This window comes from Crocuta crocuta, unplaced genomic scaffold (genome assembly GCF_008692635.1).
Source record: "Crocuta crocuta isolate KB4526 unplaced genomic scaffold, BGI_CrCroc_1.0 scaffold80, whole genome shotgun sequence".
NCBI classification, from domain to species: Eukaryota; Metazoa; Chordata; class Mammalia; order Carnivora; family Hyaenidae; genus Crocuta; species Crocuta crocuta.
In genome coordinates this window covers 3,311,642-3,331,391 of record NW_027527559.1, presented here as the reverse complement: position 1 = coordinate 3,331,391, position 19,750 = coordinate 3,311,642, and the positions used below count along the sequence as shown (strand labels likewise).

Below are 19,750 nucleotides of genomic sequence, written 5' to 3'. Positions count from 1 at the left end.
CACCCCTTTGAGAATTTTGCTATTTTATTTTTACAAATTAAATTTTACAATTTAATTTATTGTTTATTATTTAATTATATTATTTAATTATATTATTGTTTATTATTTATTTTACAAATTAAATTGAAGTAGAGGAGAATATAAATTGCTTCAAGAATAAGGCAAAATTCTATTGTGGCATTACAGTGCTGCCTATGTTGAATAATTTTCTATGGAAACTATCATTCAAAACATTTTAAAATATTGATGTTCATTATTTATCTTTACTGCAAGGAAAAAATATTGTTGAATTGTAGTGATGTAAATTCAGATAAAAGGAGTAACTGTATGGTAGGCATGGGTTTTTCCTCATGGAAAATCTTTCCTGGATGTCTTGAAAAAGCTAATGGCCCCTGGTTCCTCTCCAGGAGCTTAAATGCATTATTTGGAAGCAATAGAGTGGATCAACCAATCACAGAGTGCCCTGTGACATCTTTTATTTCTCCATTTATTTATTCTAAATGTTTATTGAAGCTACAACATGTATAGCACTAGATCAGGCATTGTGAAGGGGATATGGGAAAGAAGAATGTTTTAAAATACAATTCCTAGTGTACAATCTAGGAGAAAAGTGAAATAATGCCTCAAAAAATATAGAATAGTACCCCATGCATAATGATAATAATATATAATGTTTGTTTATATAAAGACATTTACATTGGAGACATTGATTATGTTAATACTCTGCCTATACATAATGTTATTTACCAAAGTACTTCCTTTACTAATTTACTAATAGTACTTCCTATTTTTAGAATATCTGTGGCCAGTAGTTCCCTTGATCAGAGCTGAGAACAATTCAGTTCATTTTCTCAGGCTTGATTATAGTTGAAGAAAGACCTCATGGACTAGAAGATTCTTCAGCAGAGCTTTGAGGAGACTGGGGCTTGATTATGAAATGAGCAAGCCTGGTACTTCAGACAGAGAGGGATGAGTGTGTGCGCAGGACTAGCGTGGTGGGCAGAGTGAGGTGCTCTGGGAGGGAGAGGACGCAGAACGCCAGAGCGCAGAGCCCCGCTAGCCAGGCCGGACAGGAGACCGGAGGGGTAAATGCGTCTGTGCGCTAAGGAGTGCACACTTTGTCCTGAGAGTTCGAGAGGAGTCAGTGAAGGGTCTTAAGCAGAAGGGTGGTAAGATCAGCTTTTCTCTTTTATCATTTGTTGTTCCAATCTACACATGTGGACAATGGGTTGGAAGAGGACAAAACAGGAGCTATTCTAACATATGTCATTGAAATTATAGGAGTTCAGAGCTGGAGAGAAAGATCTAGGCCTAAGTTGATTGAACACAGCACACGGAGGAGACGCAGCCGCCGAGAGGGTGTGCTGTGACGGCAGGTGGAGGGTAGAGCCCTGAAGAACGACACTTATGGACGTAGAAAACAGGCCCACGAATAGGAACAGAAGATTGATGTAGGACAGGACAGGGTGGGATCATGCAAGCTAAAAAAGTGTGGAATTTCCTGGGGGGAAAAAAGCAGTTAGAGATCAAACAGCCTGTAGGGAGTCAGTGACGTGAAAAGTTGTTATCCTGACCCGAAACAGGCAGCACGTAGAAAAGGGGTGACAGAAAAGTGGTGGATAAAGGAAGTGAAAAGCCAACAAAGGATGGTAAAATGTCCCCAGGAATTGAGAACAGTCAGTGTGACCACCACAGAGCTGAACCCAGAGCCCTGTGGCCCCAGAAGAGGGCTGCTAGACGGCTCACGGGGGGCTGTGGGGGGGGTCCCCCACGCCCAGCAGGGGGCGGCCAAGAAGGACAGTCCTCAAGCACCTTTTCCCTCTGTCGTCCCGTCTCTTCCTTGTGCCTCCCATCAGCCAAACTGAGCCATAAATCAGAAGGCAAAGGATCATTTCGTCTCCACCAAGCAGAGACAGCGGAGAAGTGTGGAAAGTGAATCTGGAGGGGAACAGAGAGAGTGTCCACTATATTTCACAAGAAAGTCACACCAGTGACTCTGTCAGAGTAGTTTCAGTGAAGGGATAGGCCCAGGAAAGAGATCACCATGAGTGGAAAAAAAACGGAGAGTAAGAAAGCAAAGGTAACAAGCGTAGCTTGTTTCCAAAAGGAAAAGAGTGATAGACGGATACCCAGAAAAAGTGTCGGACCCAGACAGGACCCACACCTGAGGCCATCAGACTGATTAGCAACAGAACTGAGGTCTAGAAAGAGAGGAGGGCAAGCACGTGGAGCATCTTACATACCTACATTCAGTTGGACGAGGGTTGGCACGGGTTACACCACGAGTGAGATGCACTTCTCCTCTCGGGAGAGGTTCGCAGTCACATTAGAACGCACACGTACATGTGACACTGTAAGTGGGGCTGTTATGGGAATATTAGCAAAGTGGCAACGTACAAATCGTGAAATTGGAAAGCAGTCCTACAGGATGGGTGCACGTGGTCTCGCAAGGAAGCAGAGGCCAGGTGTACTGGGCCCACAGTGTGGCAGGAAGAAGTGGCACTCACTCAGAGACCTGGGACTGTAGGGTGTGCTGCCGGAAAGACAGGAGATGGTCTGGAAATACGGACTGAGACTGAATGCGAAAGGGTTTTATGAGTGTCTAGGAAGCTTAAGGGTTGTTTCATAACTAGTAGAGAACCCGTGCAGGTGATCAACCAGGGAGTGATCTCATCCGCTTGGTTATTTTAGAAAGATAACTGGTGTGAGTGTTGGAGAATGAAAAGGATGGAGAGAAATTGAAGGCAAAGGCCACAAGACAAAATTAATGGGATGATCCAAAGGAGCGGCCATCATTGCCTCTGCTGGACAAGTACAGTTTTGTGTAGCGATGAGAGGATAGATCTGTTAAAGGGTATAAATACTTTAACTGGTTAGAAGGAAGGGATGAGAGAAGAAGAAATGAAAATGCCTTTTCACAAAACAGAGAAGTGACATGAAGAAAGAAAAGTTTAAGCATGTTGATCAACTAGATGTATAAAAATTGGAGCACGGAGTGATTAGTGGCAGGAAAATCAGGTGCTTGCCTCGGCAGCACATATAGTGGCAGGAAAATCAGGAGTTTTCCAGCCATGAATTTAAAAGGACTTAGGTTCAAAGAAAGTCAAAAAGAAAGAAGGAAAAGACATTTCATAGATAGAGGTTATGGACATTATGAGTTTGGTATATGATGGAATAAAGAAAATGAACAAAGCAAAAAATCAAAAGAAACTGAAATTTTGAGGGAATTTGGTAACTTTAAAAAGAAACAGAATGAAACAGTACAAGTTTGGTGAGATATTGCTAAATCTCTTTTGATGCTTCTAGGGGTGCCTGGGTGGCTCAGTCAGTTAAGCATCCAAATTCCGCTCAGGTCATGATCTCATGGTTCATGAGTTCAAGCCCCACATCGGACTCTGTGCTGACAGCTCAGAGCCTGGATCCTGCTTCAGATTCTGTGTCTCTCTCTGCCCTTCACTCACTCACACTCCACCTTTCGAAAATAAACCAGCATTTTAAAAAATTATTTTTTTAAATAAACTTCATTTGAGACTTCTGAATTGAGGGGATAATACCCAAGTAGAAACATACAAAAACAATTTGACCTAAAATGAAATGAGGGATCGAGCTATAGAAATACATGTGAGAGTCATGGTTGTGTATGTTGTTGCTTGTTATATGTACTAGTGTCTCCGCAACCGGATGTGACAAAGGCTAGATGTCACAGGTGCGGATGCTGTGCAGGTGGTGTTCCTTCCTGGCCCAGCGCTGTGCATGCTGGAGGCGGGCAGTACATACGTGAACACTGCTCAGGGAGTAGGCGCTTGCCCCGAAGCTTAATCGACGACGAGGATATTCCAGAAAGGCAGACACTGGGAGGGAGGCGCAGACGGGGGACCGCATCGGGCGCGCAAGGGCGGACGGCGTGAGAGCACGCGGTGCACGAGGCCGGGCGTGCGCGGAGAGGAGCTGGGGCGCCGACGACGCTGGCCGCGAGGGAGGCCGCGAGTTCTCTTCCCGGGCCTGTTAGGGAGTTCGTCCTGGAAAGTCACCGGATCAAACAGTGCAGAGTGTCCTTCGGAAACAGCACCAGAATGGGCAGGAGGGGGGTAAGCCTAACGGTGGGGAAAGTGTTGAGGAGGTGGACTCGAACCGAAGGCCGTGGGGGTTGGTCAGTAACAGGCAGTGAAGCCGCTTATCAGGAGGGCTGCTGGGGAGGAGCGGGTTAAGGGACAGAGCGCGGCGAGCGATGGCAAGCTGTGGAGACACGTGTAGGTTACTGCCGAGCCAGTTTCTCGCGCTGAGCAGCCTGCGCCACAGACACAGATGTGATCACTGCCGGCGAATGGATGGAATTAAAGACGTGGCTCGCGAGTTCAGCCAGACAGACTCCCGCGGCTGCCGGGTTTGGGTTTGGCTTCAGTAGGAGGCGTCCTCAAGGCCGAGCCCAAGCAGCCAGTCTCTGCGTCGCCCCTTTCCCCTCAGGGCACGTGTCAGCTGTGAGGAAGCAAGGTCCCCGTGGGGGGGGGGGGCACAAACCCCACGTTCCCAGCCGGAACCAGTGTTTCTGGTGACGGCCCCGGGGCAGTGACGCCCTCGGGGGAGAGAGAGCGTCCGGGTGCAGGAGCTGCGGCGCTCGGTCAGCGAGGCGCTCGGTCAGCGCGAGAGAAGCAACGCGGGTCATGTGACTCCACGATTCCAGCAAGGGAGAAAAAAGTGACTCTTCACCTCAAGAGGACAGCTTGTAAAAACTCCCCAAAATGCACAGTTCTTCTCACAGTTTAAATGAAAGTTCAGAACTTCACTGGATTTTAGTACATTAGCATTTACATCAAAACTTTATAAATGAAAAAAATTAGAGTTCAGTAGTATCTTTTTCACAGAATTACCTGGAGTAAGGAGATAAAATAATTGTTTTGACCTTTTGGAAAGGTGTTTTTAGTTTCACAAGTACTTTTGACAGATCGCTTTTAAAGGAAGAGTCCATTTCAAAGTTTAGCTGCTCCCTGGATTTTGCGAGCAAAGTGGCAGTCTACATGAGCATCCCCTGTGGGCGTGCAGACCAGCAGCGTGCGTGCTGAGTCTAGATTATGCTTGAGATTTTGTCTCGGCAGTGTTAGGTCAAGCGAGTCAGACTCATTCTCTTTGGAACTTAGTCTCCCAACACTCATTGTGACGGCAAAGTGTTTACCAGGTACTTAATGAGGTGGTTTGTGAAAAATATCATCTAATTGAAAAACACTATTGATGTTGAACACCAGATTGCACTGTGTAATAGTCAGCCCCTCAGGGTATTTTTTAAATTGTGGGTTGTTTTCTGATTCCCCTTTTGGGGGTTCTTAAATCTCAGCAAGCATCACCAGTATTATGTACCAAAACTCCATTTAAACTTTCTTTTTTTTTTTTTAATCTTTTTTTTCTGAGCAGAGAGAGAGAGAGAGCAGGGGAGGGACAGAGAGAATCCTAAGCAGGGAGAGAGAGAGAGAGAGAGAGAGAGAGCGCAGGGGAGGGACAGAGAGAATCCTAAGCAGGGAGAGAGAGAGAGTAAGAGAGAGAGAGAGAGAGAGAGCAGGGGAGGGACAGAGAGAATCCTAAGCAGGGAGAGAGAGAGAAAGAGAGAGAGAGAGCAGGGGAGGGACAGAGAGAATCCTAAGCAGGCTTTGCCCTGTCAGCACAGAACCCAGCCTGCGGCTCCATCTCCTGAACCATGAGATCATGACCTGACCTGTCCTAGAGTGGGACGCTTAATGGACTGAGCCCCCAGGCACCCCTAAACTTCCTTCAAAGTTTGAGCAGTTGTCTATGTGTGAACAGACAAAATAAAATAATAATCCAGGATCCAGCTCTAAGGACCCAGAAGGGAGACTATACTAGTAGCTGCAGTGTAAGAGCCACCGTCTTTTCTTCCCCGACTGATGATAATCAAGATATTAAGTCAGAATGTGGCCACTTTGTTCAGCTTATGAGACTGCCCCCGTCAAGTTTTGGGTACAGGTTTTGGCTACTATAAAAACGTTATTTTAAAATACGTTTTGAATTGCAAGAACAAAACATTTTTGTACACTTTTTCATTTAACTGGAATAATTTTCAAGTTTCTGCAAATAGAATAATTGTAAATTTAAAGCATTAACCATTTATTGGTGAATAATATATATACTTCCATTCCAAGAAATATAAGTGAATGACGTTGAAAAAAATTCTTTCAAGTTTACTATAAAAAAAATCCAGCATATAAAGGACAAGTAAAGAGAGGGGCTGAAGAAAGACTGTGAGAAGGAACACCCGGGAGAGCGATGGTATGCAGACCAGGGGATTCCAGTGTCTGTGTTTGCAGCTCTTCATTCAGCGCGTTAATCACAGGGAGAGCTGGGCCCCCAGGCGACGGAGGTCCAGGCCGCTGGCAGCGGCCGAGGGACACGTGGGGGTGGAGGCAGGGACGGCAATAGAATTTCACAGTCCTCGCCACAGTCCTCGCGGGAAAGGGAAGATGACAGGTATTTACGGGGCTTTTAGGGCCCAGGATGAATTTAGAGTCATAAAAAATCCAAGTCGTTTAGAATAAAAATAATACGCATTTTTGTATACAGGTTTTCCTCACTCACAGGTTTCTCTTTCCACATATCATTTGTTACCCTTTGTGATATCAGTTCTTTTCAATAAAAAGAGCTCTTTAGTACTCGAAAGGCTAGACGTTTTTTGCTCAACAGTGTACAGTTCCTTAGAGTCTTAGAAGAGATGAAGTGTCAGAATAACTTGGATTTCCCTGTAGCAAACACAGCTAGCACTGCACCCGGTCTGGGCTGGGACATTATATAGCACATGTCATTTTTGTTTTATGAGATATGATTTCTGTTCTAAATTAGAGTACCTCATTTTCATTTATTATTGGAATATACTCTTTTGACCATGACTTCATGACATCTGTACCTGTCTATCTCTATATATACACTTACATACACACATGAATGTTACATATTTAGAAAACAACAAATGTATACAATTTACAGAGAGAACACTATGGCTTTACTTATTAAAAAGATGAATTTCTCTCCACAGATAACAAGAGTATTAAATAATATGTGTGAAAAGGATTTTTAAATTATAAAATGCTGTATAAATGTGAAATATCAGAATATTGAGGACCAGGGGTTAATAGAAATACTTAGGTGTACTATTTATTGAAAATATGATTAAGCTACAAATATTGATAAGCTATTATCACATCAAAACTACATTGTATGTGGAATGTGAACCTAAAATGTGTGCAGGAATAAAGTAATGCCAAGAAGCAGGGAGCATCCAAGGAAACTGATTCTGTGAGTCTCATAAACAATTGTTCTAATGTGGAGAACAGTGGCAGATAAAAATAATTTAAGATGTTGGTAATGTGATAATCTAAAGGGAAAAAAGTTATTTGAAAAACTGGAAGGCATTCAGTGCTGAAGCATCAAGAACAATTAGAGAAATTTACCCATATGAAAATAGAAGTTGCCCAGGAAGTAATGAGATAAAGAAAATTAATAAGGAACTAACATTAAAAATACAAGTAATCAGCCTTCCATCCCAAGCAAATCTTTATCACAAGGATAACAAACTTCTACCTTCTGGTAGATGTAAGGCAAAAGAAGCTGTATTTCCCCAAAATTAAAGTTTTATACTTTAAAACGATGATGTTAGATATCTATCTCCAATATCCATGTATCTGTGGTGAGACAGGTGATCCTGAACCACGTGCCACCCTAAGAAATCTGGCCAGAGCTGAGCCGGGGTCCATTTGACCTCTGTTTTCCCTTCATACCAGTACCTTAAGTCAGATTTTCTAGCCCATGTTCGTCATCTGGTTGACTGTCAGGCCTGTAAGGGGTGAAAGCACTCTTACGAGATACGGGCTCGTGAATGAGCTCCCCACAGTTCTGACCACGCGTGAGAGGGCGCTGGGTGATGAGAAGAGTGTCATGCGTGGACCCTCAGGACAGAAGTGTGATACGAATCCAGAGCCTAGAGACAGCCTACTGCACGTCAAGGACAAAGCACATCGTAATGAGGCCGTCTCTCTGCCTGCCCGCCCAAACGCTTTTCCTCCCGTGCAGACCCATCCCTGCCCGCCCGGCCGCCCCCACCCCTTGCCCCGGCTTGCCTGGCCCGCCGCCCTCGCACCGCTCCCGGATCCCCGCTAGCTGGNCCTGTCCGCCCGGCTGGCCCCTCCGCTCCCCCGAAGTCCTTTCTGCCGGCGCCCTTACCGCCCTCCCCGCTCAGGCATCCTCCTCACCCTCCAGCCCCAGGAACCGCCGGCGCCTCCAGCGGCCTCCCGCGTCTGCCGGCCCGTGGGCCCCAGCCCCCCCGGAGTTGCGCCGGCCTCGTGCCCCCGGATCCTGACTCGCAGGGCAAGTTTTTCTCCAGAACCTTCAGGCCCAGACACCTCGCCCCACAGCACTGTGGTCCCGCCGCCCCAACGCCTGCGCTCGTTCGCCGCNACCTTCCGCGTCCACGCCCTCCCCCTTCCCTTCTCCCACCTCTCCGTCCTTACCCGCTTCACCCACCCCTCTTTTCTCCTCACCCCTGCGCTCAGCTCCCTCTCCGGACTGGCCTCCGGCATGTTTAGATTTCCCCTCCCCAGCCTGTCCTGTTTCCTCCCCCTCTCCCTCCGTGCTTCCCTCTCCCTCGCTCCCTGCCTCCCCGTCTCTCATTCCTGTTCATCCCCTCACCCTCCTCCCTGGGGGAAGGAAGTAGAGAAGAGGAGAGAAGCGAGTGGAGTAGAGAAGAAAGAAATAGAGAAGAAAAAGTTGAGAGACGTCAACTTTAAAGGTAAATAAATTGAGTTTGTCAGATATTTTGTAGATGTAGCAGTATTTTGTTTGGGAAGGGTGACTGAAGGGGAAGGAGTCTGTGAGAGAGGAAGCCGACAAGGAAGAGAGAGAAACATACTCTCAGTGCTCAGGAGCTTGCATTAAATACCCTCCCTGTGGTGCAAGAGGGTAGTCAGGAATCTAGGCCCTTACTATTCCATTTGTCCAAATAAAGACATATATGCGTATTGGAGATAGGTATGTGTTACCTGTGGCCGTGTATCCTGCAAGCGTTTTTATCCTCACTCAGTGGGGAATAATTCAAGTGAATTGGGAATAAATCCCTTGGGATCCACTCCACTGGCTATAATGCAGCAGTGCTCCTTTGTTCTGTGCTTTTCACCGTGTGCATATGCTAAAATCGAACATGCTGTAAGTTTCCAGAAGATGCAGAATTCTAATAGAAGGTGATGTCATCCACTGATAATTTGTGGTGGCACTTGCACACTAATAGTAGACCCTACACCAAAGATACCCTTTCCGTGGTATGAAAACCATGCTTACGTTTGCAAACAAGTGTGTATACTCTCCATCGAGTAAGACCCAGGCTCCCAAATCCAGTAAAGTAGGATGGAAATTCCTGCCTCCTCTGATGGGCAATTTTCATATATTCTGTCTGCTTGAATCCTCAACCAACTTTATTTGGGTTATAGGAATACCTACCAGCTATCACATCAACTCAGAACTAAGGGTAATACAGCATATTTTTATCCAGATAGGATGCTCTTAAAGAACTAAGGACTGACTCTACATATCTACAGGAATTCCTTCTACCTCTGTCCTGAACAATAGAGGAATAGGATTTAATCATCAAAGCCATGAATAATTGGGTATTCCTACCTCAAGGTGGGGTGCTTTATTGGCACTATAATCCCATAACCATTTTTATTTGCACTATTGACTGCCTTAAACTCCCATTCCAATGTCCGTATACGTGATTATCTGAACACACACACACAGCAAACATAAATATGTCATTATATATAGAGAAGCTAACTTTATTTAAATGTACTAAATATTTTTTATGTATGGTTCACAGAGCTGTAGATAATGCCTTGCCTTCATCATTGTCAAAAAATGGTCACAAGCATCAGAAACTTCTCTTATCCAAAATCAATTGTGATAAAGAAATGAAGGAAAACAACAGGGCAAACATGGCTACTAACAAAGATGCGTTCCAGCTTAAACTGGAAGAAACTCAGAAACTCCTAGAAGATCAGCATCTAAGCAGTTTGCAAGTATGAAACTATAAATCTTAATGTTTTAATATCGAGTAATAATTCTGTCCCATCTGTGCAGTATTCTATACTAAGAAAAGTATGCCATTCACCAAGGATAGCACATGGGTGAATCAACACAAATTCATCACAGATACTACAGAAATAATTTTTTAGGTTTTTCTACCTTTTGCTCATTTTTCACTCTATTGCTTCCTCTTTTCTTTTGCCATCTCTCATATTTGGAAAAATATGCTTTATGAGTGTTATTTTTGGATCAAACATGAAAGCTATTTAAAGTAAAATGTAACATGAGTATCATTGTTAGAGACTGGATTATAAAAAGCATCCTGGAAATTTTAATACATGTGGACATTAGGTTCTTAATGAAAATATGTCACAATTAGCTGGAAATGTCATTTCTGTTCTCTCTGGTCAGGCGTTCACTTTGTTTTCTTTCCCCACAAATGAGTATGGGTTTCAGCTGATTTTCCTGAGATGTTCATACACTTTACTTTTTATGAGTAACTACACACCTTTATGAGATTCTTAATAGGCTGATATCAAGATTAAATTCATAACCTTGGCCTGATTTATCCAATAACTAACCAATAGTGACAAGGCTAAAAAACAGCAAAGCAGGAGACCACTTCTGGCTGTGATGAAATGCCTTCCTTCTGTAAATAACCATAATTCTGAATAAAGTATCTGAAAGAGCTGTGTTTACACATTAGACAACAGGCAGTATCGGATATGATCTCAAAAACAGGAAAACGAATGAAAGGAGCCCTATAATCACTTAGGCTTTAACTTGGACATATTCTCTGGACAAGCCTCAAAACAATCCACAGCTAACCCCCTCTCTGTTTCTTAAAGACTAAAATCTCGTCAGACAACATAATGTTCATGATGCCCAATATTCGCTCAAAACTTAACAGACACATTTCAAAAAAAAAAGGAAAACAGGGCCCATATCCAGGAGAGAAATTAGTCAAAATAGTCAGAGACCCACAGGGCAGAGATGAAAGAATTAACAGGAAAGGAATTTAAAGCCATTTTTTATAAATATTTTCAGAGAATTAAAGTAAAAATGATTCTGTTGAAAAAATATTTCTAAAAGAACAAAATAGACCTTCTAGATCTGAAAAATACTTGAAATGAAAACTTTGCTGGGTGGACTTAACAGTGCAGGCATTACAGATCAAAAAAAAAAAAAAATGTAGTGCACTTGAAGACATGGCAGTAGAAATGATCCAGATTGAAGCATTATGAGAAAAAAGGCTGGCAGGGGGAAATGAATAGAATCCTGAGACAAGATCTAACATACATTTAATTAAAATCTCAGAGTATTTAAAGAAATAATAGCTGAAAATGTCTCAAAGTTGGTAAAACTGTAAATCCTCTGATCAGAATAGCTCAGCAAGCTCCCCAAAGGAGAAGTATGCACACATGTGCGCACAGACACACACACACACACGCCCTGCAAAGGCACATCACCATTCAGTGCAGCTACACAACACAGGGAGTGTAGTCAGCAATGTGAGAGCTTTGTGTGGGGACGGGGATGGCCACACTGGTGGTGAGCATGGCATCACGTGCCGACTTGTGGAACCACTGTGTTGTACCCCTGAAACCAATGTAATATTGTGTGTGTCAACTGTACTCATTTAAATTATTTTGAAAAATTTACCTAGAGGGGGGGAAAAGATCCACACATGTGGGTGAACAAAGATAAGACAGACTAACTTCAGGCCAGAAGGTAGCAAAGCATTTTTAAAGTTCTGAGAGAGAGCAGAAAACTCCAGCCTAGAATCCTGGATCCAGCTAATAGTATCCTAGAACAAAGGCAAACTAGGCATCTTAAACAAGCTGAACACCACTGCACTATACCAGCACCTGCACTAGAAGAAATGCCACTGGAAGTTTTTCAGGCAGAAGGAGAATGATACCAGATGAGAACTCAGCTCTGTAGTGACAGCAGATTACTGGTGGTTAGTGGGGACGGGTACAGACTGCCATTGTTTGATATGGTGGGTATGGGTGAACAGTGCATCAAATTCCATCAAGCTGTATATATGGGCACGTTTAGTAAATAAGTTTACCTCAATAAGGTTAATTTTAAAACTGAAACCCAAAAATACTAAAAGACAAAAATAGTACAGTTTATATCAGTAACTTAAAAGCAGAAGTTGAAGCTGATCTTAACGTTTCATTTCTTAGTTATGAGAAAAAATCTAGGGGGAAAACGTAGTTTAGTGAAATCAGAAGTTACTAAACTTCCTTCCAGGTGTTTTTGGGGTATGAGGCCATCACAGATCTCTAACAACAGAAATCTTAGAGCCACGAATATCACACATGTAGAAACATGCTCAAACCCAGTTTCTACATCTTATTACATATAAGCTCAAAGGAAACCCTCCCGAAATCTTATTTTTAAATAAATATTTTTCAAAATCAAAGGAAGCCCTCCCAGGTTTCCTTATCATTATCTGTTAAAACAGCTCATCTGCAGAAACAGGCAGGCAAAGAGCTAAGCTCTGTTTCTGTTCTCCCGATTAGGCTAGTGACTGACCATCACTTTAAAAAGACCCCAAAGTCCTTTAGGATGTGAGACGTAGGTGGTAAATGCTAGCAATATCAAACTCTCATGAATCATTTTCAAAATTTATTTCATGATAATATATCAATAAGCATCAACTATGCAAACTAAAATATTTTTATTCTGTAATTAGTTTCCTGAGTTTCTTCATTTATTTAATGGGCTAGAAAAATAGTATATTTTTTGCTTAGGATCAGAATATTTAAATTTTCTAAAATTCATGAAAAATCTTTGAGGACAGTAATTTCCTTCCTTTGGAGTCCATTTAACTTTTTGACTAGGATTTACAATCTAAAATCCTCTTGAATATATTTATTGATATGTGATACAGATCAATGCATTCTAGGTATATGTGACAAATTAGAAATATCTTTAAACAAACTTTGAAGTAATCATAAAATTTTATTAAAGACTGTTAAGTTCCATGAAATTTCATTGAAACAGTGATGAGAATGTCTATAAAATTCATAGAAAGTATTACTGTTCTAAGCCTCAGAAAAGGAGCCCTTAAAATCAAGAATGCTCAATTCTATATCCACATTAGAGTTACCTGGGGAACTTTAAAAATACCAATACATGAACCCTATCCCAGTATTGAATCAGCAGGACCCAGGCCTAGTTATTTCTACAAAGCTCTTTATGTGATTGTAATATGCAGCCAGAGTGGAGAACTTGACTGCATTGGCCACAGATTAACTCTTCTATAAAGATGTAGCCCTACCAACAGGATGCTCTCATTTGAGTCACAGAGCTTTAGGGACCTCATTCAAGTCCAGCGAAGGTTTCAGGGAAAAAATACCATCTGTAAATAACAATTTTTCAGAATTTCACTTGCTATTATGAAACTTTGAAGAAACTCAATAATCCAAATGGAATAGCAATAGCAAAATTACTTTCTAAGCTAGAACTGTGGCTAGAATAATTTGGTAGTTACTTTAGGAGTAGAAATTAAGACAAACACACTTTATTATAAGTCTTTGTTGGCTCCCTCTTTTTCACTCTGAGGACTACTCCAGGGATATAGATTATTTATATACTTACACTGTTTATAGTTATTTTATATGCCAAGGACAATAGGTCTCGTTAACAGTGGGGTGTTGAATCATTAATTTTGGCATTAGAAAAGTTCTAAGCTACAGAACAATGTTTTTTCTTTCTTTCAGAAATTTCGTGATGAAGTTAATCAAATAACAAATTCTGAAACCCTCTCAAGTATAGATAGTCTCGAGGCTGGGGAACATGAAGAAATATATTTAACAATTAACAAGGAGCCTTTCCCGTCAAACCAACAGAATTCTGTTTCTCTCAAGTCAGTAAATCTGCAATCAACTAATCTAAGCTGCTTTGATGAAGATAAACTATCACTCTCTAAAACTCAACATATAAATAATTGGCTCATAAATGTAAATAATCCAGATACTCGGAGTGCCACACCTTTCTCAGATATTTTAAGTAAACCTAACATTCTACCTTCCCATCAACGTTTTAACAGTAAAGAACAAAATCCACCTGTGGAAAGAGTCACAAATACTAATAATTCAGTAGCCTTTGTGTGCAGTCCGCCCATATGTGTACAAGATGGAAAAAGCAAAGAGGTCTCTGAAACCAGCTCTGTGAGGGCAACTCACTCCTCCTCTGGAGCGTTCAGAAGGGAGAGACCCTTTGTTACCGAGAGCCCGACATTTAAACTCAGCAGATTCTCTAACTGCTCCACTCCAGACTCCCTAACACAGGAAACGGCTGCATCTGCAGACCAGAGGGGAAATTTTGAATTAGCACAGGAAAATAGAACTACTTCAGTCCCTACTTCATTTGTACCCATGGCAACGCCTTTGGTTTTGCCTAATAAACAATCAGCTAGGCCTCTACCAAACAGCAGCCTACCTATAAAAGAAATCGACCCAGTGCAGTGTTCTGATAAGTTAGGAGAATTGAAAAATGTTAAAGATGAGAAGATAAAATATTTTAATTGTAATAAGAAAGACTTGCCTTTATTTTCAGATGATTTTCAAGTTGCCTATATACCTCACCACTCTGATTCAAAAGAGAAAAAACAAAAAATAGCGGAAACATCAACATCAGTGTCTCACGTAATCTCTAACTGTGACTTAGTCAGTCAGCACAAGAAAATGAAATACAACATTCATGAGAGAAACGGTGTGAGGTTTCTTAAAAGTATTTTAAAAAAAGAATCTAAATACGAACATGATTGTTTTGAGGCACTAGTTATAAACCGAAGCTTTAAGTTAGGAAATCAAAGAGCAGCAGCTATTAGAGATAGTATTGAATTAACAAAAGAAAAAGGTACAGAAATTCCAAAGACTATTAAAAAACTGAGGTGGTTTGATGAAACTGGAGATACAGAAAAACCCGCTGCAGATAATCATTCGCTGAAGAGAACAGAACTCTCTCAACAGTGGTGTCAACCGTTCCACGTTCAGACCGGAAGTGGTGCTGCCAGCCACGTAATTGACGTTCCAGCCGGTCCTGTGAGTTCGGTTGAGGGAACGAAGCCCACAGAGGGCTCCAGCTCTGAAAACGTGCCCGCTTTAGAACCTGGAACAGACCATGTGCCTCTGAACCGTCTCGTACCTTCAGGTTGTAGCGCTGCCAAACAAGCCTGGCCAGCCTCAGAAAAAGAGGAAAGCCAAGCCCCTCTACCTAGTGGTGATTCTACAGCTCAGAAAGCTCACCCACGAAGAGGGGGCGCCAAAGTAATTAGGAGAACACGATGTGCTCAAGTCCAGTCACACTTGGCGTGTGCCACCAGAAAAGGCACTGTCGTTCGGCCGCAGTCCGCAAGCAAAGCCGACGCATTTTTACCGGCTCAGGGCAGACTGACTGTGCCTCATCCTCCTCCGAAGTCCCCGTCAAACAGGAGGAGTGGTAAAAATACACAGGTGTCTCAGCGTCCCTCAGTAACGCTTGAAAATTCTCAAAACGTTATGACACAAAACTGTTTTAATTCAAAACCTGTGCTTCCAACAGAACACGGGTTAAATCAGTGGAATCAAGAAAGTCGTTTTCCACTCTCAGATGTCTGTTCGGACTTAGCCACTACGATGCCTTCTCTGCCACATTGTTCTTCCGAGTGCCCAACTTTAGCAAACATCAATCGTTCAAATGGCATGCAGATGGTTGCCCAGCAAGGTGGGAGGTTTCACTGCACCCACAGATGTCCTGTGTATGAAGAAAGTCATCACAACGTGACTCTTAGAACTGCTAAACGAGAATCTGTTCCTTTGCGGAAGAGACGAAACGATATTCTGGGTCAAAATGCCAAGACTGCTGGTAAGAATACACTTACATATTTTTATAGATAAATTGTACACCTTTTTAAATTCATGTGAAATTTTTTCTCATTGAGGTATGGCCGTGTACACCCAATAGATATAATATTAAATAGTAACTTAGCCTTACAAAAATGATCTCATGGGACACCTGGGTGGCTCAGTTGGCTAAGCATCTGATTTTGGCCCAAGTCATGATCTCACGGTTCAGGAGTTCGAGCCCCACGTAGAGCTCTGTGCTGACAGCTCAGCACCTGGAGCCTGCGTGGGATTCTGTGTCTCCCGCTCTCTCTGCCCCTCCCTTGCTCATGTTCTCTCTATCTCTCAAAAATAAATATTTTTTAAAATAAATAAAAATTACTAATCTCCCTTAATATTCTATTCTTGTCTGTCTAGCTGAAACTTTTGAGAGAATGTCCCAACATTTGCTCAACTAAAATTAGAAACTTTTCCCAGCCTCCATTTTTTTTTCTGTGGCTTTCTTATTAGTTTAAAAGAGAGAAGACAAAGACTGGGGTGCGATTCTTATCCCATATCATTTTGTCATTACATTACCCCAGTATTATAGTCAAAATTTTTGTCAAAATAAGCACAATGCAAAATAGTTTTTTAATTATTCTAAATAGGTAAATAAATATCATTACCATACTTTATTTCATTTTTCTTTAAATTATTAAATTGAGTAGTTACAAGCTAATCATAGGTGGTCCCTGAACTTCCTGCTCCCTTTCCAGAAGAGCAGCAGCTCTACTTTTTTTTTTATTTTTTTTTAACATTTATTTATTTTTGAGAGACAGAGAGAGACAGAGCATGAGCAGGGAAGGGGCAGAGAGAGAAGGAGACTCAGGATCTGAAGCAGGCTCCAGGTTCTGAGCTGTCAGCACAAAGCCCAATGCGGGGCTTGAACCCACAGACCACGAGATCATGACCTGAGCCGAAGTTGGACACTTAACCGACTGAGCCACCCAGGTGCGCCACAGCAGCTCTACTTTCATATCTTATGTTCGCTGGCTTCCCATATCTTATGGGAGAAAAATGATAGCATTCCTTTAAACATTTTTGAAAATAAGTTCCCTATAAAATGCTATCACCCTTAATAGCTGGTCAACTCCTGGTGAAGCTATTTTCCTCTGCCAGAATGAACTAGAAGGCCATAAATTTTCCTTCCAGTAGGAATCAGTTGCCTATTGAGAAGTAGATAGGACTTGGGAAAAAAATCAGAAAAGCAATTCTTCTCCTTTCCCAAAAGTATGAATAAATACNGGGGTTTTTTTTTTTTTTTTTTTTTCTGTAATTCATCACTTGGTGCTTGGTCATCACCCAAACTGTTCTTAAACTGAATGGACACAAGTCATATCAGCTAAATACAAGGACTCTAATCTAAACTCTAATCTATAGTTATCTATAAAAATCTAAATTGGTTTTTTCATTTATTTTCTTCTCATCAGGACAAGTGCCTTCCTTCACCCCCATCACCTGTGGCCCCATCCCGTGCCCCCACCTCCCCTCTGGTGACCCTCAGTGTGTTCTGTGTAGAGTCAGGTTCTTGGCAAAAACCTAGATTTTTAAAAATTATTTTTCTCACTAAAGATTTTAATCTCTTTTTTTAAATTTATTTATTTAATTTACATCCAAGTTAGTTAGCATATAGTACAACAATGATTTCAGGAGTAGATTCCTTAATGCCTCTTCCCCACTTAACCCATCCTGATTTTAATCTCTTTTTATCTAGTCATTATATAATGTGACTTTAGTTTCCACCCTACTTCCAAAAAGAAAAAAAGAAAAATGAAAGCTTCATATAGATTCAAAATTCTAAAGTAAGGATAAATTAATTATAATGGTTACTTTTTTGAGTTCCTACTCTGTACCAGTTGCAGTGCTAAGTGTATGCTTTGTATCTTATTTAAACATGTGTCTCATGTACTACATTGCTAAGCATGCTTTGTGTCTCATTTAAACCTCACAAGCGTGAGAAATAATTCTTTTAAAACCCCATTTTGCAAAAATGAATTACCTAAGGTCAAGAACTAATGAATACCAAACTTTGCATTTCAATCCAAATATCTGTGGCTCCAAGTCACATGCATTTTGTATGAAAACTATATGATAAATATAGTCATTAAGCAAACATCACCTTTCAGAGCCTGAGCTGATCAGAAAAAATATAAGGAAACATAGTTTCCCAATAGCTTAAGCATGAAAGAGTAGCATAGTAAAATTAGATTCTCAATCTCATAAATATATGTTCATCTGGAGAAGCCAATATGTTTCTTTTTTCTTTTTCTTTTTTTTTTCTGAGAGAGAGAGAGACAGCGTGAGCAGGGGAGGGTCAGAGAAAGAGGGAGACACAGAATCCAAAGACAGGTTCCAGGCTCTGAGCGAGCTGTCAGCACAGAGCCCGACACATGGCTCAAACCCACAAACCGTGAGATCATGACCTGAGCCGAAGTCGGACACTCAACTGACTGAGCCACCCAGGCGCCCTGAAACCAATATGTTTCTAGCATTTAATCATAGAGGTAGGTCTTAGGGGTAGTTGAGCAGGGACACCAAAAAATATAATGAATTTTAACAGTTTTATCCCTTAATTTTTAGCTTTTAATTTTTTTTTTTTTTAATTTTTCTCAACCCAGAGATCGAGTCACATGCCCTATTGAGTGAGTCAGCCAGGTCCTCCATTTTTAAAAAAAAATTTTTATCAGGCAGGTCTGCTTTTAAAGAGATAGAAATACTCAGACTGTTGTGTTCTTCATATGTAATCACACTCAGAAAATCCTGTACTAACAATGCTAAATACTTTGTATGTCCAAACTGTCTAAATATTAAACATTTTAAGTGAACCTTTACTGTACAGAATTAGCAAAATGACCCATACCTCACACCATACACCAAAGTCAATTCCACATGGACTATAGATACAAATAAGGAAGGTGAAAGAGGAGATAACATAGGGAATATGTTTGACTTTCGGGTGGGCAAAGATTTGTTACATGAACATAAAAAACACCATTAATGGGAAGACTGATAAGTTGTGCATTAAAATCAGAAAATTTTTTCATCCAAAAGCACCGTTAAGATCATGAAAAGGCAAACCACAGAGAGATGTTTGCAGTGCCTAATACCAACAAAGAACTCATATCCAGAATGTCTAAAGAATTCCTACAGCTGGTAAGAAAAAGACAACCCAAGTATATCTATCCATCAGGGTTCAACCAAAGAAGCAGGTCCAGTGAGATGTGTTCAGCTCCATTGCAAGGGCCTTGCTGCCGTGAGTGCGGGAGCTGGCGAGTCTGACGTGTTTAGGGCGGGCCAGCAGGGCGGGCGAGCCAGAAACCACGCCGATGCCCCGAAAGCTGAGTTTTTAATTCTCTCAAGGAAGTCTCAATCCTGCTTTTAAGGTCTGGGAACTGATTGAATCAGTCATGCACAGATTATCCACGGTAATCCCCCTTACTTAAAGCAAATTGATTGACCTAAAACCGTCTACAGAATACCTTCACAGCAACACCTACAATCGCATTTGGCTGAATAATGGGACTCTAAACTAGGGGGCACATCAAAAAGACCATCAGACCCATTTTTTAAAACAAAAGATTTAAATAAGCTTTTCAGGGGGCCCTGGGTGCCTCAGTTGGTTACGCAGCCAACTCTTGATTTTTAGTTCAGGTTGTGATCTTGTAGTTGTGAGATTGAGCCCTGCATCAGGGTCAGCGCTGGGTGTGGAGCCTGCTTGGCATTCATTCTCTCTCTCTCTGTCTGTCTGTCTCTCTGTCTCTCTCCATCCCTCCTTCCTTCCCCCACCCCCTCCCTTCCCT

General features: G+C 41.8%; 1 protein-coding gene across 4 annotated transcripts in view; it reads left to right on the top strand.

The window, feature by feature from the left end:
• Positions 1-19,750, top strand: part of CEP126 (centrosomal protein 126) — a 100,062-nt gene that overhangs the window by 44,923 nt on the left and 35,389 nt on the right. For all 4 annotated transcript variants that reach the window (XM_077769783.1, XM_077769792.1, XM_077769799.1 and 1 more), the window contains 2 exons: positions 9,866-10,064; positions 13,806-15,933. In XM_077769783.1, coding sequence (XP_077625909.1) covers positions 9,866-10,064; positions 13,806-15,933 — 2,327 coding nt within the window. The remainder of the gene's footprint in view (positions 1-9,865; positions 10,065-13,805; positions 15,934-19,750) is intronic.